A 20,944-nucleotide genomic window follows, 5' to 3' on the forward strand; every position below is an offset into this window, starting at 1 on the left:
AAAATTGGATAACCAAAGGACTGATGAAGAGGAAAAAAATCTACAGTTTACTAATTTCCCCCAGATAATTATGATAAAGCCATTGGATATTTTGAAGAAGTATTTTTCTGAAGTTCTAAAATATTTAGAAGGGGCTTTCCCCCCCATTAACTCAAGTTTTGTTTTTTTTTTAACCTTCTAGCCTTGCAGACACAGGAAGGTAGAAGTGAATAAGAACATAAGAATAGCTTTACTTGGTCAGATCAGTGGTACATCCACCCCAGTATCCCGTCTTCACGGAGGCCAATCCAAGTCACAAGTACCTGGCAAAACCCCAAATAGTAGCAGCATTCCAGAGCTGATATTGTGATGTCTTAATGCCTTAGTCCACCAATGCCTAAGAGCCAACCTTACTAGTGATGTAACAATGGCTTGATTGTCCTATACTTGGCTCACATAAGAACATAAGAATAGCCTTACTGGATCAGATCAGTGGTCCATCCAGCCCAGTATCCTGTCTTCAAGGAGACCAATTCAAGTTACAAGTACCTGGCAAAAACCCAAATAGTCACTAGGACTGGATAATGTGAATTCTTTTGCATTATTGGACTCTTCACTGGGTGCACAGGTGCCTAGAGCTACATTTTTGTGGTGAAGCCTTATAGGGATTGGGCACTTCAGTTATATTTTGGCTAGAAAGCTAATTTATTTGTTCAAGTGTACTCTGGAGATATGGAAAGCTTTATCAGCGCTGCCAATGACTGGCTGATCTGGGTTCAGACATTTTTTTTGACGTTTCCAACAAAATATATTGCTAAAATTGATGGGGTTAGTTGCCTTTTTTCTTTTTTTAAATGATCTAAGCATGTTCAGAAATTTTTGATGAGAAATTGGTCAACAGATAATGTGCTTCCAGTGAGATTATAAGCCAGTTAATTTTGTGGTTCACTGTTGGTTAGTATCTTTCTTCTTTTATTTTGGTTGAGTTCAAATAACTTGTGGATTGCCTAATGTACAATTGTCATTTTAGTTTGTGTGATTGAGTTAATTTCATATATGGAATATGTATTCTGAAAGTTTATTGAAAATTGTCACCATAATAAAAAATGAATAGTGTGGGAGAATGGGATTTGGATTTAGCTCATGCATTTCTTAGTGCAAGGCAAGTTAAATTTAAGTACAATGGATATTTTCCCTTTTCTAGAGGGCTCACAATCTAAGGCTCCTTTTACAAAGGTGCTGTAACTACTTGCAGTGAAACCCATAGAAGTTGAATGGTCTTCATTGCATTTGCTGCATGGGAATCGCTACCACGGCTTTGTTAAAGGAACGCTAAATTTGTCTGAGGCAGTGGGAGATTAAGTGGCTTGTCCAAAATCATAACGAGCTGTATTGGGATTTGAAATCCAGCTTCCTTGGATTTCAGCCCTCTGCTCTAACCATTAGACTACATCTCACTGTCTTGGCTTGCCAATTCATTTATGAGTTATATTCACTCTGTAGTCCTACTCAAATGCCAAGATTCTCTTTGTTTGCTATTATTGCCTAACTAATTGTTATTCACTTTGCATTCATTTGTTTTCCCTTCTTGAGTGTATGTAGTAACTTACATTTATTTTGTTCACTTTTACTTCTGTTTCTTTCTTACAGTTGCCTCAGTTCAAGGTTTCATGATGCATAGTCCTTACTAAGAATTTTTATAGGATTTTAGCAAGACTTTGTTAAATTAAATATGTCATAAACAAAGGATACAGTGGTCAAAATCCTTTTATCATTACTTGGCCGCTGTGCAGCTGTAATCAAGACACCTCTTTATGATTTTGTAATTTTTTCCCCAGTTAACAGTATATAAATGGTGCAGAGGCACAGTGCCATTATTGTTTGCAACAATAATGTTTGCTTGACCTTTGAAATGATTTGGGGATACAGTTTGTTCAGAAAGTGTTGGTTCCTTTTTTTCCCCCCTTTCAGATCTTCAGTATTTCCACAATAAATTTCTGTACACATTTCAACCATTTTTGAGCATTTGATTGTATTGCTTTGGAAACAAGGCATAGAGCATTCTGCTTAGCTGTTGCATAGCTTACTAATGATGGTGCTTGGGAATGAAATCTGTTGGAAAATATCCAGCACTTGAGAACCCAGTTAAAATCTTTTTAATAAATGTACTTGTTTTACAGGGGGGTGCTGAAAAGTTCTCAGCCCAACCAACCAACTTCCTAATTCTGAGCGTTATTTTGCCACTGTAGTTGGAAAGAGTGTTATTACGTATTTATTTATTTATTAATTTATATAGCTTGTCCTTCCCAGGAGCCCAGAATGGATTACAAGGATACCTACACAGAGTTTTCAGGAACGGAGATACATACGCTACAGTAGGGCTCCCCAATTCCGGTCCTTCAGATCTACTGGCAGGCCATGTTTTCAGGATATCCACAATGAATATGCATGAGAGAGATTTGCCTGCACTGCCTTCTTGGTATGCAAATCTCTCTCATGCATGTTCAATGTGGACATCCTGAAAACCTGGCTTGCCAGTAGATTTCAAAGACTGGAATTGGGCAGCCCTGCACTACAGAGTCAATGACATGTTATAGGATCAAGACACAAAGCTATAGAATCAATAACGTAAAACTTTCATAATGGTCTTCTCTGCATAAACATTTCTGTTAGCTTTGTTTAGATATTTGGTTGTACACTTAAGACTTCTATGTAAAAAGACAGCAAATGCAGCTTAATTTCAGGCCCAATTGTATTAGGAAGCATTCTAGAGCTTAAGGGGGGTCATTTTTGAAGGTGTGCATAGCTTTTAGACAGATCTGAGAAAAATCCAATCATTCTTCAAAAAGAAGCAATTCCAACTATTGATACAATCTCTAATCCTTGGGATGCTGGACTGCTGCAACATACTATACCTACCATGTCCCGTGACCATGATGAAGCAATTGCAGACAGTGCAGAATACAGCCCTGAGACTTGTCTATTCACTAAAAAAATATGACCATATCACAGAGGCATACCATGACTCGTATTGGCTTCCAATAGAAGCGAGAGTGAACTTCAAATTCTACTGCTTACTTTATAAGGCTATCAATGGAGAAAGCCCAACTTACTGGAATAACAGACTAAATCAATCCTCCTCAATCAGACACAGAAGAACACATTCACTATTCTATTACCCACCATCCAAAAATGTCAAACGAAAAAAACTTTATGACAACCTAATAGCCTCCAAAGCAGCTAATTTGGACAAACAACTCACCACTCTGTTATTTTCATCCACAGATTACAAAACCTTCAAGAAAGAAATTAAAACCTTACTCTTCAAAAAACACGTTAAACCTATCCAGCACAACAATCCTAACCCCCAACATCCAACACTCTATAAACCCTTAGTACTCTCTAATTTTCTAGTTACCAAACATTATCTAAAACCCAGAATTCTCCCTTAAAATTTTATCTCATCGTTTATTCTATTACTTCAAAGCTGAAATGTAATTCTTGTTTTAGTTTGGATGTAATCCGCCTTGAACCGCAAGGTAATGGCGGAATAGAAATCACTAATGTAATGTGGGAATCAAAAACAGGCATACGATGGCGATAAAGTTCAACTTTTTTTCAAAGTTCAATCGATTCTTTATAGTGGAAATGTTCAAACAGAACTCAATATAGACTGTATTTCGGCAGAAAGCCTTCATCAGGAGTCCGACCCAATGTACTATCACAACAATATGACAAACATACAAAGAAAATAAAAATAAACTTATTAAGTCACATTACAAAATATTCTAAAATTATATTAAAGATATTAAAAGATGCATATGTTTGCACTTACATGTAAGGTGGTAAAATAAATGTGTGCGTATTTCTTACATATGTACGTGCTTACATTTTAGTATTTCCTAGCACCCTTATTTATATTTTACAAAAGACTCCATATTCAGCGGACACTTCTTGACTGACTGTCTTTATATACGGAATTGCTACTATTAGCTAAGACTACCCAAGTACAGTGACATCTCATGGAACCTGAGGACTCATGTGGATCTCTATTACTTTAGAATTTTTTTCTTCTGCTAAGGAACTAGAAAGGATATTTAATATGTTCCAGAAACAAACAAAAAATGGAGCTCTCTGTATTTTTCAGTCTCTAAAGAATACTCCCTAAGGGAATGAATTTACACAGTAGTATACTGGAAGTCTTGATATACTGCCTCTAAATTTTTAAAATAAGGCAATAGCAAAGCAATTTACAAAAAAGTCAATAAAATTCCTTATGCTGCTAGACTAGTCCAGAATAATGGCTTGTGTCCACCTACTAGTAGATGGAAGTAGAGATACTGAACTATTCCAGTGACATCTGGAACCCTTCAAGATTTCTCTATCTTCAGCAGATGTTGTAGGGTTGGACTGGTATAGCAGGTTTACCTTGGTATATGTCAGCTTAACTCCCACGCCTGTGTTCTCTGTGGGCAAGCCCCTTAGCTGGTGTAGTTCCTGGGGTTTAGACCTTTCAGAGTCAAATTCAAAGGATCTGAATGTACTAGGATGCGAGGAGCTAATTTGCACTGACCAGGAAAGAGACTTTCCAAGACTTACACTGGCTCCCAGTACAAGCGCTTACAACACAAATTCTACTGCACTCTATTCAAAGCCCTAAATGGAAATGGACCAAGCTATCTGAACAACCGCCTAGTCTGGAAAAACACATCCAGACCAAGGAGAACTCAAGCACACTTTACCCACCCCCCAATCAAAGGCATGCAAAGCAAAAAAAAAAAAATATATGATGGTCTACTAACCACCACAGCAGTAAAAATAGACCACCACCTCTCAAATCTGCTGACCATGACGCCCAACTACAAAACATTCAGGAAAGAACTGAAAACCATACTATTCAAGAAATTTGTCAAATGATCTAATCAAACCATATCTACCATTCCCAGATCCCGACGCTATCAACCTTGTAATCTCCCTGGGAATGCCCAGGCTAATTTCTTGTAAACCACCTAGAACTGAAAGGTATTGGCGGGATAGAAGACATCAATGTAATGTGATAGTATCTTGAGGATCTGAAGGCTATGAAATTATGTAGCCATAGAGAGAGAAATCGCCAGCAGAATATGTGAGGTGTTGATGCCCTTGTGCAAGTCATTGATGAGACCCTACTTGGAATATTGTGTTCAGCTCTGGAGGTCATATCTTGCTAAGAATAGAAGAACACATGAAGCAATCAAGAGGAAGGCGATATCGGGATTGCATCAAGAGACGTATGGGAAGAGACTTGAATAAATTAAACTAAACTAAAACTTAACTTTCCTAAATATGTATATCCTAGACTAAAGGAAAAAAGAGAGAGAAAATATGATACATATGTTTACATGTTTGAATGGTATTAATCTACAAACAAATCTTTTCCATAGATGGAGAGGCAGTAAAACTAGAGGACATAATATGAGTTTGCGGGGTGGTAGGCTTACAATAGGAGTAACATCGGGAAATATTTTTTCACAGAGAGGACCGTGAATGCTTTAAATGCCCTCCCAGTGCAGGTGGTGGAGACAAAAATAGTGATGGATTTCAAAAATGTGTGGGATAGACACAAATGATCCCCCATAGAAAGAGGATAGTATTGAAACAAAACTTAACAGATCAACAACTATTAAGTTAATTTATGACACGCATGAATGGTGCTTAAATGTCATCTCCAGCTGTGGGGAAGTGAAGCCGATGCCAGATGGACTTCTACAGTTTGTGTCCCATATATTGCAAAATAGATTAGGATGAGCTAGACTAGGTTTTGATGGCAACTCCAATACTGTAGCTGGGAAGTGGGGCCAGTGCAGGGCAGACTCTTTTACGGTCTTGTATATCTCGGGTTGGGGAAGACAAGTTTCAAGTTTTATTAAGGTTTGTTGTACACGCAATGTCTAATACTTCAATGCATAGAACATTTTAAAACTAGGGGACAAAACAGAACAGTTTTATACAATTAAATACAAAATATATACGTACTAATGAATAACTGGTACAGAAGGTGAGGGGGATGAACTACAATCTTTAAAGAAAGAGAAGAAACATTTAGGGAAAAACACATATGGCGGGTAAAACAAATGAAAAAAAGAGATATAAGGCAGAAATCATCATAGAAAGAAAGAAGATAAATTTACGACCTGCCTGTAGGTCTAATTAGGATCTAAGACAGGGGTAGGGAACTCCGGTCTTCGAGAGCTGTATTCCAGTCAGGTTTTCAGGATTTCCCCAATGAATATTCGTTGAAAGCAGTGCAAGCAAATAGATCTCATGCATATTCATTGGGGAAATCCTAAAAACCCGACTGGAATATGGCTCTCGAGGACCGAAGTTCCCTACCCCTGATCTAAGAGATTTAATGATTGATAGGTTATATTATCTATATTTCAAATGCATCCTTATACAGGAAACTTTTTAAAGAACGCTTGAATTTTTCTAAAGAGGATTCATTACGTAAATATATTGGTAAATTATTCCAGAGCTGGGGTGCTATAACCGAGAAAATAGTAGATCTCCTGGTCCCTATTACTTTTAAAGAAGGGATAGTCATCTTATAGCAAGTAAAATGTAACAATACTACTGGATTATTGGTTCAGTATTGCCTTGATAGTAAATGTGACTGTTGGGCAAACTGGATGTTCAGACTGGTAGGGGTGGCAGTATATCTCTGCAAGCAGGGGCGATCTGGGTACATCCCTGCTTGATTGACTGGTTAATCAAAGCTGTTGGGAGCCTAGTACAAAAAAGTATCTGAAGTCAAAATAAATTTTTCACTTCAAGCACATGGATTTTGGGGGAGGGGAAGAGATGGCCTAGTTCTTCTATTAATAATGTGCTAATTTGATAAAGGGCAAGATAAAAGCTCTGTAAATAAGAATGGTGTGACACAGTGGAACTAACTTTCTTCGTGGGACAATATACTGGTATGAATATTTCAGACATTTCCAGTTCTAAAGTCAGGAAAAACCCTGATTGAGTGTCCTCTGTCGGTGCACTTTCTGGTTACTCTAGAACTGATGTTATCCCCTTCCCCTAGGAATTGATCTGGAGTTGTCAAGGAAGGAAGAAGAGAACCGGATGCTCCAAGATGCTCGCCAGTGGCTGAATAGAGGGAAGATTGAGGACATCAAACACAGCCGCTCAGGGGCTTCTGCCCTTCATGTGGCTGCGTCCAAGGGCTACTTAGAGGTCATGAGGTAAGGAATTCTTTATGGTCATTTAGTGTGTCAGTGATTGGACTCGATGTGATGCACCTTCTCCCCTCTCAGTCACTGTCACAAAGGGCCAAATAGACTAAACATTGATCTCATTGACACAAAAAATAGGAAAACCCTTAAACATTTAAGGGGGCGGTATAGCCTAATGTTTAGTGCAGCAAACTGTGATGCTGGGGAATTGAGCTCAGTTCCCACTGCAGTGCCCTATGACCCTGGGCATGTCACGTAGCCCTTCATTGCCCCAGGTGCAAAGATTATGAGCCCACTAGGGACAGAGAAGGTACCTGCATACAATGTGTACAGTTCTGTGTACATCGAGTAATGCTATAGAAATGATTAGTAGTGGTAGTAAACATTTCTAGACCAAAAGGACAATGAACAAGTGCAGGTGTGGGGAAAATATCTTCTTTAACTACATCACTATTTCTTAATGCTTTGTGACATTTATTGCAGGAAGTACTCTGGAACACTTATGTTGAGGCCAATTTCTATCTTTGTCCTGTTTTCAGCTTAGTCTGTGGCATTGGTAGAACAGCACATATGTTGATTGTACTGAATACAGCAAGATGTTATCTTGGCTTGAATCCAAGTCTACATTAATTGGGCAACATAGAGAAAATAATGTATTAATGGGTACATGTTGATCACTAATGAAAATGTAAAAAAAAATGGATGGAATGTACAGGGACCTCTTGGCTTCACAATCTGTTTCCTTCTCATACATGCACCCAGCTGTCCATCCATGCACATATAGTTTGAATATGTACCGTATTTTGCACTCCATAAGACACACTTTTTCCACCCCCAAAAGGGTGGAAAAGTGGGTGCATCTTATGGAGCGAATACACCTTCCCCCCCTCCCCGGTACCTTTTTTTAACTAGTAGCCCGAAGCAACACGCAGCCCACCCGGGACCAGGCAGGAAGCACAAAGGTCGCGCTCCTGTGTTATGCGCCGCTCTGCAATCAGAAAAGCAGCCGTCCAGCAGGAGACTGCGTTGGACCACTGCCAGTTTAAAAGAGACTGCGCTGGCCAACTGCCAGTTTAAAAAAAGGTACCGGGGGGGGGGGGGGGCTGCGGGCTTAGGGCTTCCCAGCACCGGACCACCAGATGGCACCTATGTGTAGAGGAGGAAAAACCAAGAAAAGAAATTCTGAACCAAACTTTTTTTTTTTTTCTTGGTTTTTCCTCCTCTACAGTTGGATGCGTCTTATATAGCATAAAATACGGTATGTGTGTGAAATATTTGGCATAGCTTCTCTCTTTAGGTGTTTATAAATAGTAAATTTAGCTGTTTGTTCCAGCTAATTAGGGACTTCTTTGAGGGCACAAAACATATATTTATTGGTGTTTTCATGCCATAGGTACTATTGATGGATACCTTTTCCGGTGGAATGAGATATGTACATTTATGTCACTTAAGAATCGTCACAGAAAAGGCACAAATACTGAGTGGAGGATACAAGACAAGCCAGGGGAGAGATGAGAGAGTACAAAGGGAAGTGATGTTTTTCTGGTGTTCATCCAATGAACACCAGTTTTACTTTTTCTTTTTGCATTTTATCTGTGTTTATCAGTTAAAACCTAAAACCAGAATCCTTAAATATAGCCTATAAGTATTTTTAAGTCTCTTGCTTGCATCTGCAGTCTCCCCATGTATCTCTCTCTCTCTCTCCTCATGCTTTGTAAAATTGCACTCAACATAAAGAACTCATTCTGGTAATTTGGGGTACTCCATAAATTATAGTTTTGCAGTCTAGTTTAATTGGATACAGAGTGCATTTTATATTTTGTAAAATCTAGGAAATATTGATTGCTCAGATTCTTCCCTCTTGCAGTTGCTCTGTGATTCTGTGCAAGCCCAGTGTTCTCTGCTGTTAACAGTTGACATCATTCTTTCTGTTCTTGCCTCTTTGAAAACTTAATCTGTTTAGGTCAGCAATTTTCAATTCCTTCATTAGGATACGTTCAACCAGTTTTCAGGAGCATGTTTAATAAATGTACATGAGAAATCTGTATAAATGAAGGTGGTTGCATGCGTAGTTCTGAAATACGACTTCCATCCTAAAATATTAATTTGTAGAGTATCAGCTCATACTAGGATGAGATGAGGATACATCTCTAAATATTAGATGTTCATTAGCTTGTATGCTTGATGCTTCTTATACCAAAGATGATTCATATATGGCATAAGAAAACATGATGTAGAACAGTTTTTGGGCACTGTTACTACATAGTTAATTTGAGAAAGATGTCAAAATATTCAAATTTTTTTTTTTTTTTTAGTTCATTCTTATGTATCTTCCCCCCCCCTATTTGTTTTCATGTTTTACCAAAGATTTTATTTGTTTTGGGGGTTTTTTTTTGTTTTAAGTTTTTTATTCATTTTTCATATAACAACAAGTGTACAATCTAAATTCATACAAATTCATTAAGTATACACTTGACATTTTTTCATACCTTACTGTAAATATAACATTTCATTATATACTCTTTTACTATAATTTTTAAACAGCATATAATACTTAATAAGTAATAAGTATGTCAACTATTACTCAATTATAACCCCCCTCCCTCCCCTTACTTTGGGAAATGCATACCATAAAACAAAATATAATGTTAAATTATTTATATTTTATGATGAATAAAATAAACCCACCCACCACCCCCCTTATCAAATATCTTATTATGGGAAAATTATATCATTCATTGCAAAAGTCTGTTAATAGTCCCCAAATCTTCTTAAACTTCTCTATATACCCTTTTTGTGTTGCAAATGTACGCTCCATTTTATATATATGGCATAGTGAATTCCACCAAAAGTTATAATTTAACCTGTCATAGTTTTTCCAATTGTGTGTTATTTGTTGAACTGCTACTCCAGTTAATATAAATAAAATATTTTATTTGGATTAAAACAAGAACCTTTCTTCTTTTAGGCTATTGGTCCAAGCTGGGTTTAACTTGAATGTTCAGGACATTGATAGCTGGACACCTCTCCATGCTGCTGCCCACTGGGGAGTAAAGGATGCCTGTACTATCTTGGCAGAGGCACTCTGTGATATGGAGTTCAAGAATAAGCTGGTTAGTTAACACTGAGTATTGCTTGTTTAAAATCATTTACTGGACATAATCCTCCTTCAGCATCTGCAAGTTTTCTTTAGATACTTATGTATAGGTTGCACCTTAACATTGAACCTTAAATATTGTGATGACTCGAGAGAGCGGCTGAAACCGAATCCACAACTGAAATTCGCAACTTGATTTTTGACTAGAGCTGAAAACAAAATCATCGTGCTTGTCCCCCAACAGAGACTTGGTCCCCCAGATCTACCCAAAGAACCCTGATAGCCAGTTCTGGTGTCCTCTTTGGGATAGGAATGAAGCCCACTAGTTACTGCCTGGTGCTGCTGCTCACTTGAAACGATTGCCGAGACTTCCTGCGACAGCCTCACGAAGACTGGCAGCCAGTTTGAGACTGAAACTGGCATAAGCAGAAGCAACCTCAAAATAACTGCTAGGACCTACTGTGGCAGTCTTTGTGAAGCTGCTGCAGGAAATCTGAGCAGCGGTACTAGGCAGGAACAAATGAGCCTTATTCCTATTCCTAAAGGAGCCACTAGACCACTACAATTTTATAAGGTAGGCCTGAGGAGAGCCTATGAATGGTCAGGCAGCTGGAGAGGGTGGGGATGGGGGGGGGGGGAGTGATCGCGAGCGAGGGAGGGAAGAATTTCAGTTTCAACTAAAAATGCACTGGTATTTTTGGCCAAAACCTAAACCCACATTTTGGGCTGGGTTTGGTGCCGAAACCAAAATTTAATTGGCTTCTAATGACTCAGGTATAGGTTGGTATACTCCCCCCCATCATCCCAGTATCTCTTCTTCATTTGGTCTCGTGGCTGGCATCTTTCACACACCCCCTCCCCCCACAGATAATTGTCTCATCTCCTTTTCTCTTCCTTGGTCCTGTGGCCATCATCTTCTCCCCTTTCCCTTCCCCTTCCCCATGCAACCTGTCTCCCATACCAGTTCCAGGACTCCAAAAGTAGTCTATGTTAGCCTTTCTCGACCTCTTCTGGTGCTCCAGAGGTGCCTGGGGCCTCCCAATAGAGAACCATGCTCAAGAGCTGCTGTGTCCACACACTCCCTAATAGGAAATACAGTGGAACCTTGGTTTACAAGCATAATTTGTTCCAGAAGCATGCTCGTAAACCAAATTGCTCATATAGCAAAGCGAGTTTCCCCATAGGAAGTAAGGGAAACTCGCTTGATTCGTTTCCCCCCCAAGGCCACCTGTGTTGCTCCACCTTACCCCCACCCCCAAGGCCACCGACGCCGCCCACCCCCCCCCCCCCCCGAGAACTGGCATTGCCCCCCCCCCGCTTGTGTCGCACGTCCCACCCCCGCGATCCGGCATCCCCCACCCACCCAAACACAATCCCGTACCCCGATCTGGCACCAGCACCAACGTACAGGATATGCCGGTGCCCGAATATCCTCCCTCTTGGCTGGGCTGGGCCTTGAGCATCTGCGCATGCTCAAGGCCTTCTGGTTCTCACTCTCTCCGAGATTCTCTGTAAAGATAAAGGAGCATTTCTGCTGAGTGGATCTTGAAAACAAGCAATGGAATGTTGGTACTCTTTTGGTTTTGCCTACTATGAGAACGGGCTGCTGGGCTTAATGGACCATTGGTCTGATCCATTAAGGCTATTCTTATGTTCTTATGTACGTAATGCTGTGTTCAGATTTAATTAAAGGAATTACATGATAAGCTTGATAGCAGTCCCAAACTGCAGTAGTAGATCCTATCCATCTCTAACACTTTGCTGGTGCTTAGCATACTTGGTCTCCACCAATGCTACATAGATATTTTTCATCATTTCTGGAACTCCTCTAATGCATAGTGTGCCAAGATTTATTTTTAGATCTTCCAACTTGGTGATAAATCCAAACTCAAGTTAAAATCTTCTAAAGTTTTAATTAAATTTTTCTATATTTCCTTATGCTCCATTCTAATTTCCAGCTCCATAAGGTCCTTGCACAGCTCAGCAGCCACCTCCTTGAATGAGAGCCCATTCCTTACCTACTCTATTCATCAGCCCATGTGCTTGCTTTTATAGTAACTACATTGTGCCTCTTATCATCGCTTTCTGGATCTGTTTGCAGCCTTGTGGTTTGCTCATCACAGGCTGTTCTTTGCTGGTTCCCTTTGACCAGCTTATGAAGATGCTAACTAATGCTTTTGGGTTCCTCAATTCTCTTTTTTTGATGCTATAGGACAGATTTATGAGTGCTTACCACTGATTTGTGTAGCAATTCCATGGTCTGGTCACAGTATTCCAGTTTTCTTTCTCTATTGCTGCACTCTCATCAGAGCTCTCTGATTAGGTGGCCATCTTGCCTGCTGATGTGATTTCCTCCCCATTTAAAACATTTTTAAAGCTTGATTGGGAGATAGTAAGTAGGAGGTGAGCACAAGGCACATTGCACTTACCTCCTGGTAGTGCGACCATTCCACCTCCAGAACATGGTCTAAAAACTTTACTGCATGCAGCTTGGCAGCAAGTGAAACATTTTAAGTGCTTCATCTAAGGCTGACATGGTGCCAAATCTTAGGATAACAGATAAGATCTTTCAGCTTATATTGTTTAAACTGTGCCTTGTAACTACTCAGTATAAAATGCTTAATCTTGCAGTAAAGACTAAAGTGGCTAGGGCTCTTCAGCTTGGAGAAGAAATGGCTGAGGGGAGTATGATAGAAGTCTATAAAATACTAAATGGATGGAACTAGATCGCATGTTTAACTTTCCAAAAATTCTAGGACTAGGGGGCATGCAACAGAGCTACTGAGTAGTAAATGTGAAACAAACTGGAGAAAATATTTCCTTGCTTAAGGTGTAATTAAACTCCTAAAATTCATTGCCAGAGAATGTGGTAAAAACAGCTTAGCAGGGTTTAAAAATGTTTGGATAATTTCCTAAAAGTAAGCTATTATTAAGATAGAATTGGGAAAATCCACTGCTTATTTTTAGGATAAGCAGCATAAAATCTGTTTTACTCTTTTGGGATCTTGCCAGGTACTTGTGACCTGTATTGGCCACTATTGGAAATAGAATACTGGGTTTGATGGACTTTTGGTTTGTCCCAGTATGACAATGCTTATGTTCTCATGTGAGATCTTAGCTGTTGTTGTTAAGACTTGGATACTGCAGCAGCCTGAGAGGAAACACTGAAGTGCTTAACTTGCTGCTAGATCACATGATAGAGAATTTGAAAACTGGGATTATTTGAGAGGTAGTGTGGAAGCATCGCTAGGCAGGGGTCTCAAAGTCCCTCCTTGAGGGCCGTAATCCAGTCGGGTTTTCAGGATTTCCCCAATGAATATGCATGAGATCTATGTGCATGCACTGCTTTCAATGCATATTCATTGGGGAAATCCTGAAAACCCGACTGGATATCAGCCGTCAAGGACCGGAGTTGCCCATCCCTGACATAGACACTCTAATCCAGGGGTCTCAAAGTCCCTCCTTGAGGGCCGCAATCCAATCGGGTTTTCAGGATTTCCCCAATGAATATGCATGAGATCTATGTGCATGCACTGCTTTCAATGCATATTCATTGGGGAAATCCTGAAAACCCGACTGGATATCAGCCGTCAAGGACCGGAGTTGCCCATCCCTGACATAGACACTCTAATCCAGGGGTCTCAAAGTCCCTCCTTGAGGGCCGCAATCCAATCGGGTTTTCAGGATTTCCCCAATGAATATGCATGAGATCTATGTGCATGCACTGCTTTCAATGCATATTCATTGGGGAAATCCTGAAAACCCGACTGGATTGCGGCCCTCAAGGAGGGACTTTGAGATCCCTGAATGTAATGCATTCATTCCACAAGCACCTACTAATGGGGTCCCCTAATTTTTTTTTTCTGTACTTGCTCAGTGGTAGCTGTGCTCCTGATATCAGGGTTTTGATTTCACAATCTCCCCTTTTATTATTGATCATATTAGTGGAAGCTCTCGGAACAAACTTTTATAGCTCGTAATTTCTCAAGCTATTTGCATTTTGAATGTTGCCTTTCATTTCTAACTGTGCCGTGATGTTTGTAGAAATAAGTTATCTTGCTTGTTAAGGTCTGCACTGTGCTGGAAGTTTGGACTTGTAAATAAATTGTTGCCAGTATGCCCGTTTTAGGCCTACATTTTAATTTAATTGGTTGATGTTTTCCGTGGTTGACAGGGTCAGACACCATTCGATGTGGCCGATGAAACCGTGGTAGAACATCTGGAGATGCTGCAGAAAAAACAAAATGTGGTAAGGTCCTATTTAATCCATGGATTTTATATTGCTAGTTAGAGACATTATTATGTAGGCTTCCATTATTTTTGTACAGATAAGTCTTCATTTAAGCCAGTTTCTTTCTTCAGTACGGTTACAAGTAGACTCATCAGGTAACAATTCTTGCTTGTAACCATGCTTGGAAGAGACATTTTTGGGGAGGAAAATGTAGATTGCATTTTCTATTCTGTGTCGCCTGATAGACCGGTACAGGGATGATGGCCTAATGTGGACAGTCAAAAGTTTTATCCTTTAATTTTCAACTATCTTTTGCAGTAGAAATTTGTTTCAGATGGCCACTTGCCACTGTAACATCACGTCCGGCTTTTTTTTAAAAAAGCAGATTTGTCATGAATAGTACAACAAAAACATGACAACAGCATTGAATTATTAGGCCCATGTGGTCTTCTTTTTTTTTTTTTTTTTTTTTTGCAATACCAGAGCACCCAGTTGACCTTTGACTCCTTTTGGAGCATTTTACAAGCTGTTAAATACTTTGTTCCCTATCATGACCATTTGAAAATTATAGAGGTTTATTGAAATCTATTTTCCTCCAGATTTTTCCAAATTGCTTCACCCTGCATCCTCAAGGAGGAATATTAGCATCTCTTGTTTCTCCCTTGCTGTTAACCTGAGTTATAGCCTCATCAGGATCTACTCCTCATTCCCAACCATTGGATAAAGAAACAAAATGGATGATACTTTTATCCAGTGTCCTTTGATGATACACTTTATCCAGTATCCTTTGTCCAGTGTATTCAGGTTTTGTTTTTCCACTGTCTTCCTCCCTCTATAATCCAGCCATTACAACAGTAAGGAGCTATAGATTGTGAGTCTCATAAAGTATAGTATATGTGTACTCTGAATTCAATCTGCAGGCATTGTTGTAGTGTATGAAACAAGATTGCTTTCCCAGCAGTATTTCTAGCCTTTTCTGGTCTGATGTGTGGAAACTGGATTAAGGCATTGAAACTGGTTCCTGGTCAAAAAGGCTAATCTTGTCCCTTATATTCTGAAGTAAACTTCAGAGCGAGCAGCGGATTGGCTCAGCTGCAGCCTTATCAAGTGTGTGCGCTTGCAGAGAAGGGAATTAAAGTTTGCTCCCTTAGCTCTCTAGGGAAGTAGGAGCCATCGATCTACTGTCTGTTTTCCTTAGTTTCCAATTAAATGAAATCTTTCCCTTCCTTCATATACAGCTGCGCTGTGAGAAAGAAGTAAAGAAAAAACTAATTGAATCCAACCTGAATGATGATCTGCAGAATAACTTCTATAAAAAGTAAGATATGTGAGCTCATAATTCAGATATATTGCTGTTGAACCATCTCTCTTTCTTTCCTATCAATGAGTGTATTGTCCCCAGGAAAATAAAAACATATTTTATGGATTTGATATTCAACAAGTGCTGGCTGCATAAATGCCTTTTATTTAGATTTGCCAGCATGTCAAATGGTAAATTTTGGCCATGTAAACAGATGTGTGTTTAAAATTTATCCATATAACAAACTAAACTAAACCTTAGGCTTATATACTGCATCATCTCTATAACATTAGAGCTTGGCACGGTTTACAAGAAATTAGAAAGGAGAGCAGATACAATATGGATTTGGAATATTATGGAGAGGAGCGGAATTTACAACTTTGAAAATAGCCAAGTTTTCAGATGTTTTCAAAATGGTTAGAAAGAGCCCAGATCACACAGTTGACTAGGAAAATTGTTCCACAGCTCAGTAATTTTGAAAAGTAGAGACTTCCCTAATTTGCCAATGTACGTAACGCCTTTCACCGTAGGAAAAGACAATTTAAATTTTTGAGTAGATTAGGAGATGGAGATGTTGTGGGGGTATGGCCTAAGTTTGTCTGTATAAATTTATTCATATAACTAGATCTCAAATAGTAGTTTAGACTTTATAGGATAACATCCATATAAATTTAGGATTGTATATTAAGCAGGGGCGTAGCGAGACATCCAGTTTTGGATGGGCCTGGTCCTAAGTCAGGTGGACAGATCTCTCCCTCTCCCGCCTGTACAGTCCAGCTCCTGCCCCCTGCTGGATGATTCAGCTCCCGCCCCCAGTACTCTGGTGTCTCAGGCCACCCCTCTCCTGCTGAGCGATCCAGCTCCCATCCTGGCACTCCGGTGTCTCAGGCTGCCCCTCTCCTGCTGGACGATCCAGCTCCCGCTCCCAGCACTCCGGTGTCTCAGGCTACTCCTCTACTGCTGGGCGATCTAGTCACTGCCTCCAGCACTCTGGTGTCTCAGGCCGCTCTTCTCCTGCTGGGCGATCTAGCTCCCGCCCCCAGCACTCCGGTGTCTCAGGCTGCTCTTCTCCTGCTGGGCGATCCAGCTTCCATCCCCATCGCTCTGGTGTCTGAAACCCACCGCTACATACCTTTTAGAGAGCCAATCTTTGTTGACAGTGAGCAGCATGACAGGATGAAATACACCTCAAAATGCCCCCCTGGTTGTGACCTACGACTGCAAACAGCCAAAGGATGGTCTACTCCTGTTTCATACGGAGCAACTGGAATCAACTGCTCCCGCAGATCAGATCCCTTGAAGGACTCCTTAACTTTAGGAAAGCAATAAAAACATAACTCCCATGACCGATGGCTTACAAGGAAATGTATATTGGTACTAGACCATCAGTATGTATCATGTTAGGATAAAAAGTTGTATTGAAAACTCTTGCACTATAACTATGACAAATTTAACCTGTAAACTTTATTATATTTTTTAAAAATTCTTTATTGATTTTCCATACTTCAGTAGTGCAATACATGAATATATAACATATGTCAATACAAGCACATTCAACTTACAATTATACATAACCAATCATTTTCTCCCACCCACCCACCCACTCAATGATTATTCAATAAACACATAGACGTAGATTTTCCCAATAACCTTACCCTATTCAAATTAATAATATCCTCCCATACACACCCCAAGTGTAAATACTCAAAGGTCAAAATTAGGACAGAAATATCCCCTCCCCCTCCCACCCTTCCCTGGATGTGTATGAAAATAAATAAAAACTGACTTATAATCAAAGACCTGCTATAGTGAAGTAATATAAGATGTCAACTGGCCCCAAACCAGTTTTAAAAAATTACTGTGCCCCAAACTATCAGCATTCATTTTTTCGTATCTATAGCTGGAGCACAGATTTGCCCACCAGTAAACTTTAGATTTTGTATATTGGTATTAGATATCTAGTATGTGTCGAGGTAGGATAAAAACTTGTATTGAAAAACCTTGCACTTTGGCAAATTGTAACCTGTTAACTGTATACTATGTATGTTTAACCTGTAACCCATTCTGAGCTGTTTGGGGAGAAAGGGAAAGAAAACTAACGTCATATTGTGAAAAAAAGACCCCATGTTTTTCTTTCCAGGGGTTCTATATTTGATCAGTTTACTAGTCCTTTCTTTTTTGTTAATCTTGGTTGGTGAACGGCACAACTATGCCTCTTGTTATGGATGAGTCTTCTGGATAGATCAGAATTATCTTCTTACAGTGGTCCATTTTGTTAGACAGATGTGCGAAGACCACAAAAATAGCCAGACTTTTCAGATCAACCAACCAGAAGAGGTTCAATGGATGTGTTCCTTTTTTTTTTTTTTTCTTTCTCAGCAAAGAGAAACAGTTGGATGGGGATGAAAAAGATGAAACCTTGAAATCCATCAAAACAGAGAAGGAGAAAAAGAATGAGTCAAGCTGTTATAGCTATGAGGAAGATTATGAAATAGTTGCAGAAACTTCAGAATCAGAAACTGAAAAGGAGGCAGGTAATTGATGCTTTTAGTATTTGGACCTTAGGATTTATTTATAGGATTGTACAGAAAAGTTTGATTAAGCATTCATGTTACAAGAAATTATATTAATAGAAAAAAAAAAGTGATTTACTTAATCATACTCAAGTCTTCAAGTTCTTAAATTCTGATTTCAAGGAATGATACCTGTCTATACACTTGCCAGGATATCTGAGGAAAAAACACCTCCAATTTGGGTTACTCCAGGTTTCAAAATCAGGAATTGACACCTCCGTTTCTATGTTTCTCTAGACACATCAGGAAGTATCTGATGTCTGTTTTTGAAAAAATAATTTCATAATCCAGTTCTTATCCAGTGATAATGCAACCATTATTAGAAGAGTTGCTGGTTTAGCTATTGCTTTGTCTGAAGTCTCTATCTAATGATGATTCTTGTTGAGCTAAGGGTGGTATTGCATCTTTTGATATATTCAAAATTTCTACAAAATACCGCTTCAGCATATCTCTAGGGGCTCCTTTTACAAAGGTGCACTAGCGTTTTTAGCGCACGCACCGGATTAGCGCACACTAGCCAAAAAACTACCGCCTGCTCAAGAGGTAGCGGCTAGCGCGCACGGCATTTTAGCGCGCACTATTCTGCGCGTTAAGGCCCTAGCGTGCCGTTGTAAAAGGAGCCCTAGGTGTTACAGAAGGAACTTTAGGAAAATTCAATAATCGTAAATTATTAGCATGGTTACTATTTTCTAGAGCTTCCAGTTTCCTCTTCAAGATAAATAACTTAGGATTTAAAGAATTACTCTTAAGATATGAAGTATTTTCTTTTATACATGTATACCTTGTGGATGATTTAATGAGCTTATAAAATGTGGTAGTACAACAGGTACTAGAACAGGGGTCTCAAAATCCCTCCTTGAGGGCTGCAATCCAGTCGGGTTTTCAGGATTTCCCCAATGAATATGCATGAGATCTATGTGCATATACTGCTTTCAGTGCATATTCATTGGGGAAATCCTGAAAACCCAATTGGATTGCGGCCCTCAAGGAGGGACTTTGAGATCCCTGTACTAGAAGATAGGGTCTAATTAGCTCACCCAGTCTTCCTGGTAGTGGTTATTTGTACTTTTCTAAATGTGTATCCCCACCACCACTACCTCTGTCAACCATAGAAGCTTCACTGTCTGCAGGCTGTCACTCCTTATTCAAGTCAATTTTCCTGTAGAGTAAAGTGGAATGGGTAAGTGTGAATTGATTGTACTTTTTGGAAAGAGCAAACAAAGTCTAAGGAATGCTCCATGAAGTTACATAGTAGTAGTTTAAAATAAATAGGAGAAAATATTTTTCATGCGACATATACCGTATTTTCATGCATATAACGCGCGCGTTATACATGTTTTTACAAACCGTGCATACCCTTGCGCGGTATACGCGTGAGCGCGTTGTACAAATTTTTTTTTACATAGTTCCCCCCCCCAACGTCCGATTCACCCCCCGCAGGACCGCTCGCATGCACCCGCACCCCCACCCCGAAGGACCGCCGACTCCCCGACACGATCGGGGCAAGAGGGAGCTCAAGCCCTCTTGCCCTAGCCAACCGCGGCACCCCCGACACGATCGAGGCAAGAGGGAGCTCAAGTCCTCTTGCCCCTCTGACTCCCCGACACGATCGGGGCAAAAAGGAGCCCAAGCCCTCTTGCCCCGCCGATTCCCCAACTCCCCGACAATATCGGGCCAGGAGGGAGCCCAAACCCTCCTGGCCACGGCGACCCCCTACCCCCACCCCGCACTACATTACGGGCAGGAGGGATCCCAGGCACTCCTGCCCTCGACGCAAAACATGGGCCCAACCCGACCATGTGCCTCAGGCCCCGCCCCCAGGAGGGACCTAAGGCTCCCGGGCCTATTCTGATTGGCCCAGGCGCCTTAGGCCCCACCAGTAGGCGGAGCTTTGGGACGGATGGGCCAATCCGGCCTCATTCTGTCGTTGGCTGCCTGCCGGACAGGCGGGTTTGGCTCCCGTCTGTCCGGTCAACTACAGAAAGGTACGGGGAGGGGGGGTGGGGGTGTCGTGGGGGTCGGCCAGGGGAGTTGCGGGTCGGCTGGGGGGGCGGTCGGAGGTTCTTGGGGGGGGCGGTCGTTGGGGGGAGAGGGGTTTGCATCGAGGGCAGGAGGGATCCCTCCTGCTCGTAATGTAGTGCGGGGTGGGGGTAGGGGGTCGCCGTGGCCAGGAGGGTTTGGGCTCCCTCCTGGCCCGAACAACTAGGGGGGGGGGGTCGCCAGGGCCAGGAGGACTTGGGCTCCCTCCTGGCCCGATATTGTCGGGGAGTTGGGGAGTCGGCAGGGCAAGAGGGCTTGGGCTCCCTTTTGCCCCGATCGTGTTGGGGAGTCGGGGGGGCAAGAGGGCTTGTGCTCCCTCTTGCCCCGATTGTGTCGGGGTGCCGCGGTTGGCTGGGGCAAGAGGGCTTGAGCTCCCTCTTGCCCCGATCGTGTCGGGGGTGCCGCGGTTGGCTGGGGCAAGAGGGCTTGAGCTCCCTCTTGCCCCGATCGTGTCGGGGAGTCGGCGGGGCAAGAGGGGAAGCAGCAGGACACCGGTAGGAGCTT

The 20,944-nt window shown here is 41.0% G+C and overlaps 1 protein-coding gene across 14 annotated transcripts in view; it reads left to right on the forward strand.

Annotated features, from left to right (window-relative positions):
* PPP1R12B (protein phosphatase 1 regulatory subunit 12B) overlaps positions 1-20,944 on the forward strand; it is a 195,620-nt gene that overhangs the window by 25,459 nt on the left and 149,217 nt on the right. For all 14 annotated transcript variants that reach the window (XR_004536731.1, XR_004536732.1, XM_033917689.1 and 11 more), the window contains 5 exons: positions 7,049-7,208; positions 10,168-10,312; positions 14,471-14,545; positions 15,766-15,845; positions 18,207-18,361. Coding sequence is in view for 12 of the 14 variants with exons in the window: in XM_033917689.1 (XP_033773580.1) it covers positions 7,049-7,208; positions 10,168-10,312; positions 14,471-14,545; positions 15,766-15,845; positions 18,207-18,361 (615 nt within the window). In the remaining 2 variants the exon portion in view is untranslated. The remainder of the gene's footprint in view (positions 1-7,048; positions 7,209-10,167; positions 10,313-14,470; positions 14,546-15,765; positions 15,846-18,206; positions 18,362-20,944) is intronic.

Source organism: Geotrypetes seraphini, chromosome 13 (genome assembly GCF_902459505.1).
Source record: "Geotrypetes seraphini chromosome 13, aGeoSer1.1, whole genome shotgun sequence".
Taxonomy (NCBI): Eukaryota; Metazoa; Chordata; class Amphibia; order Gymnophiona; family Dermophiidae; genus Geotrypetes; species Geotrypetes seraphini.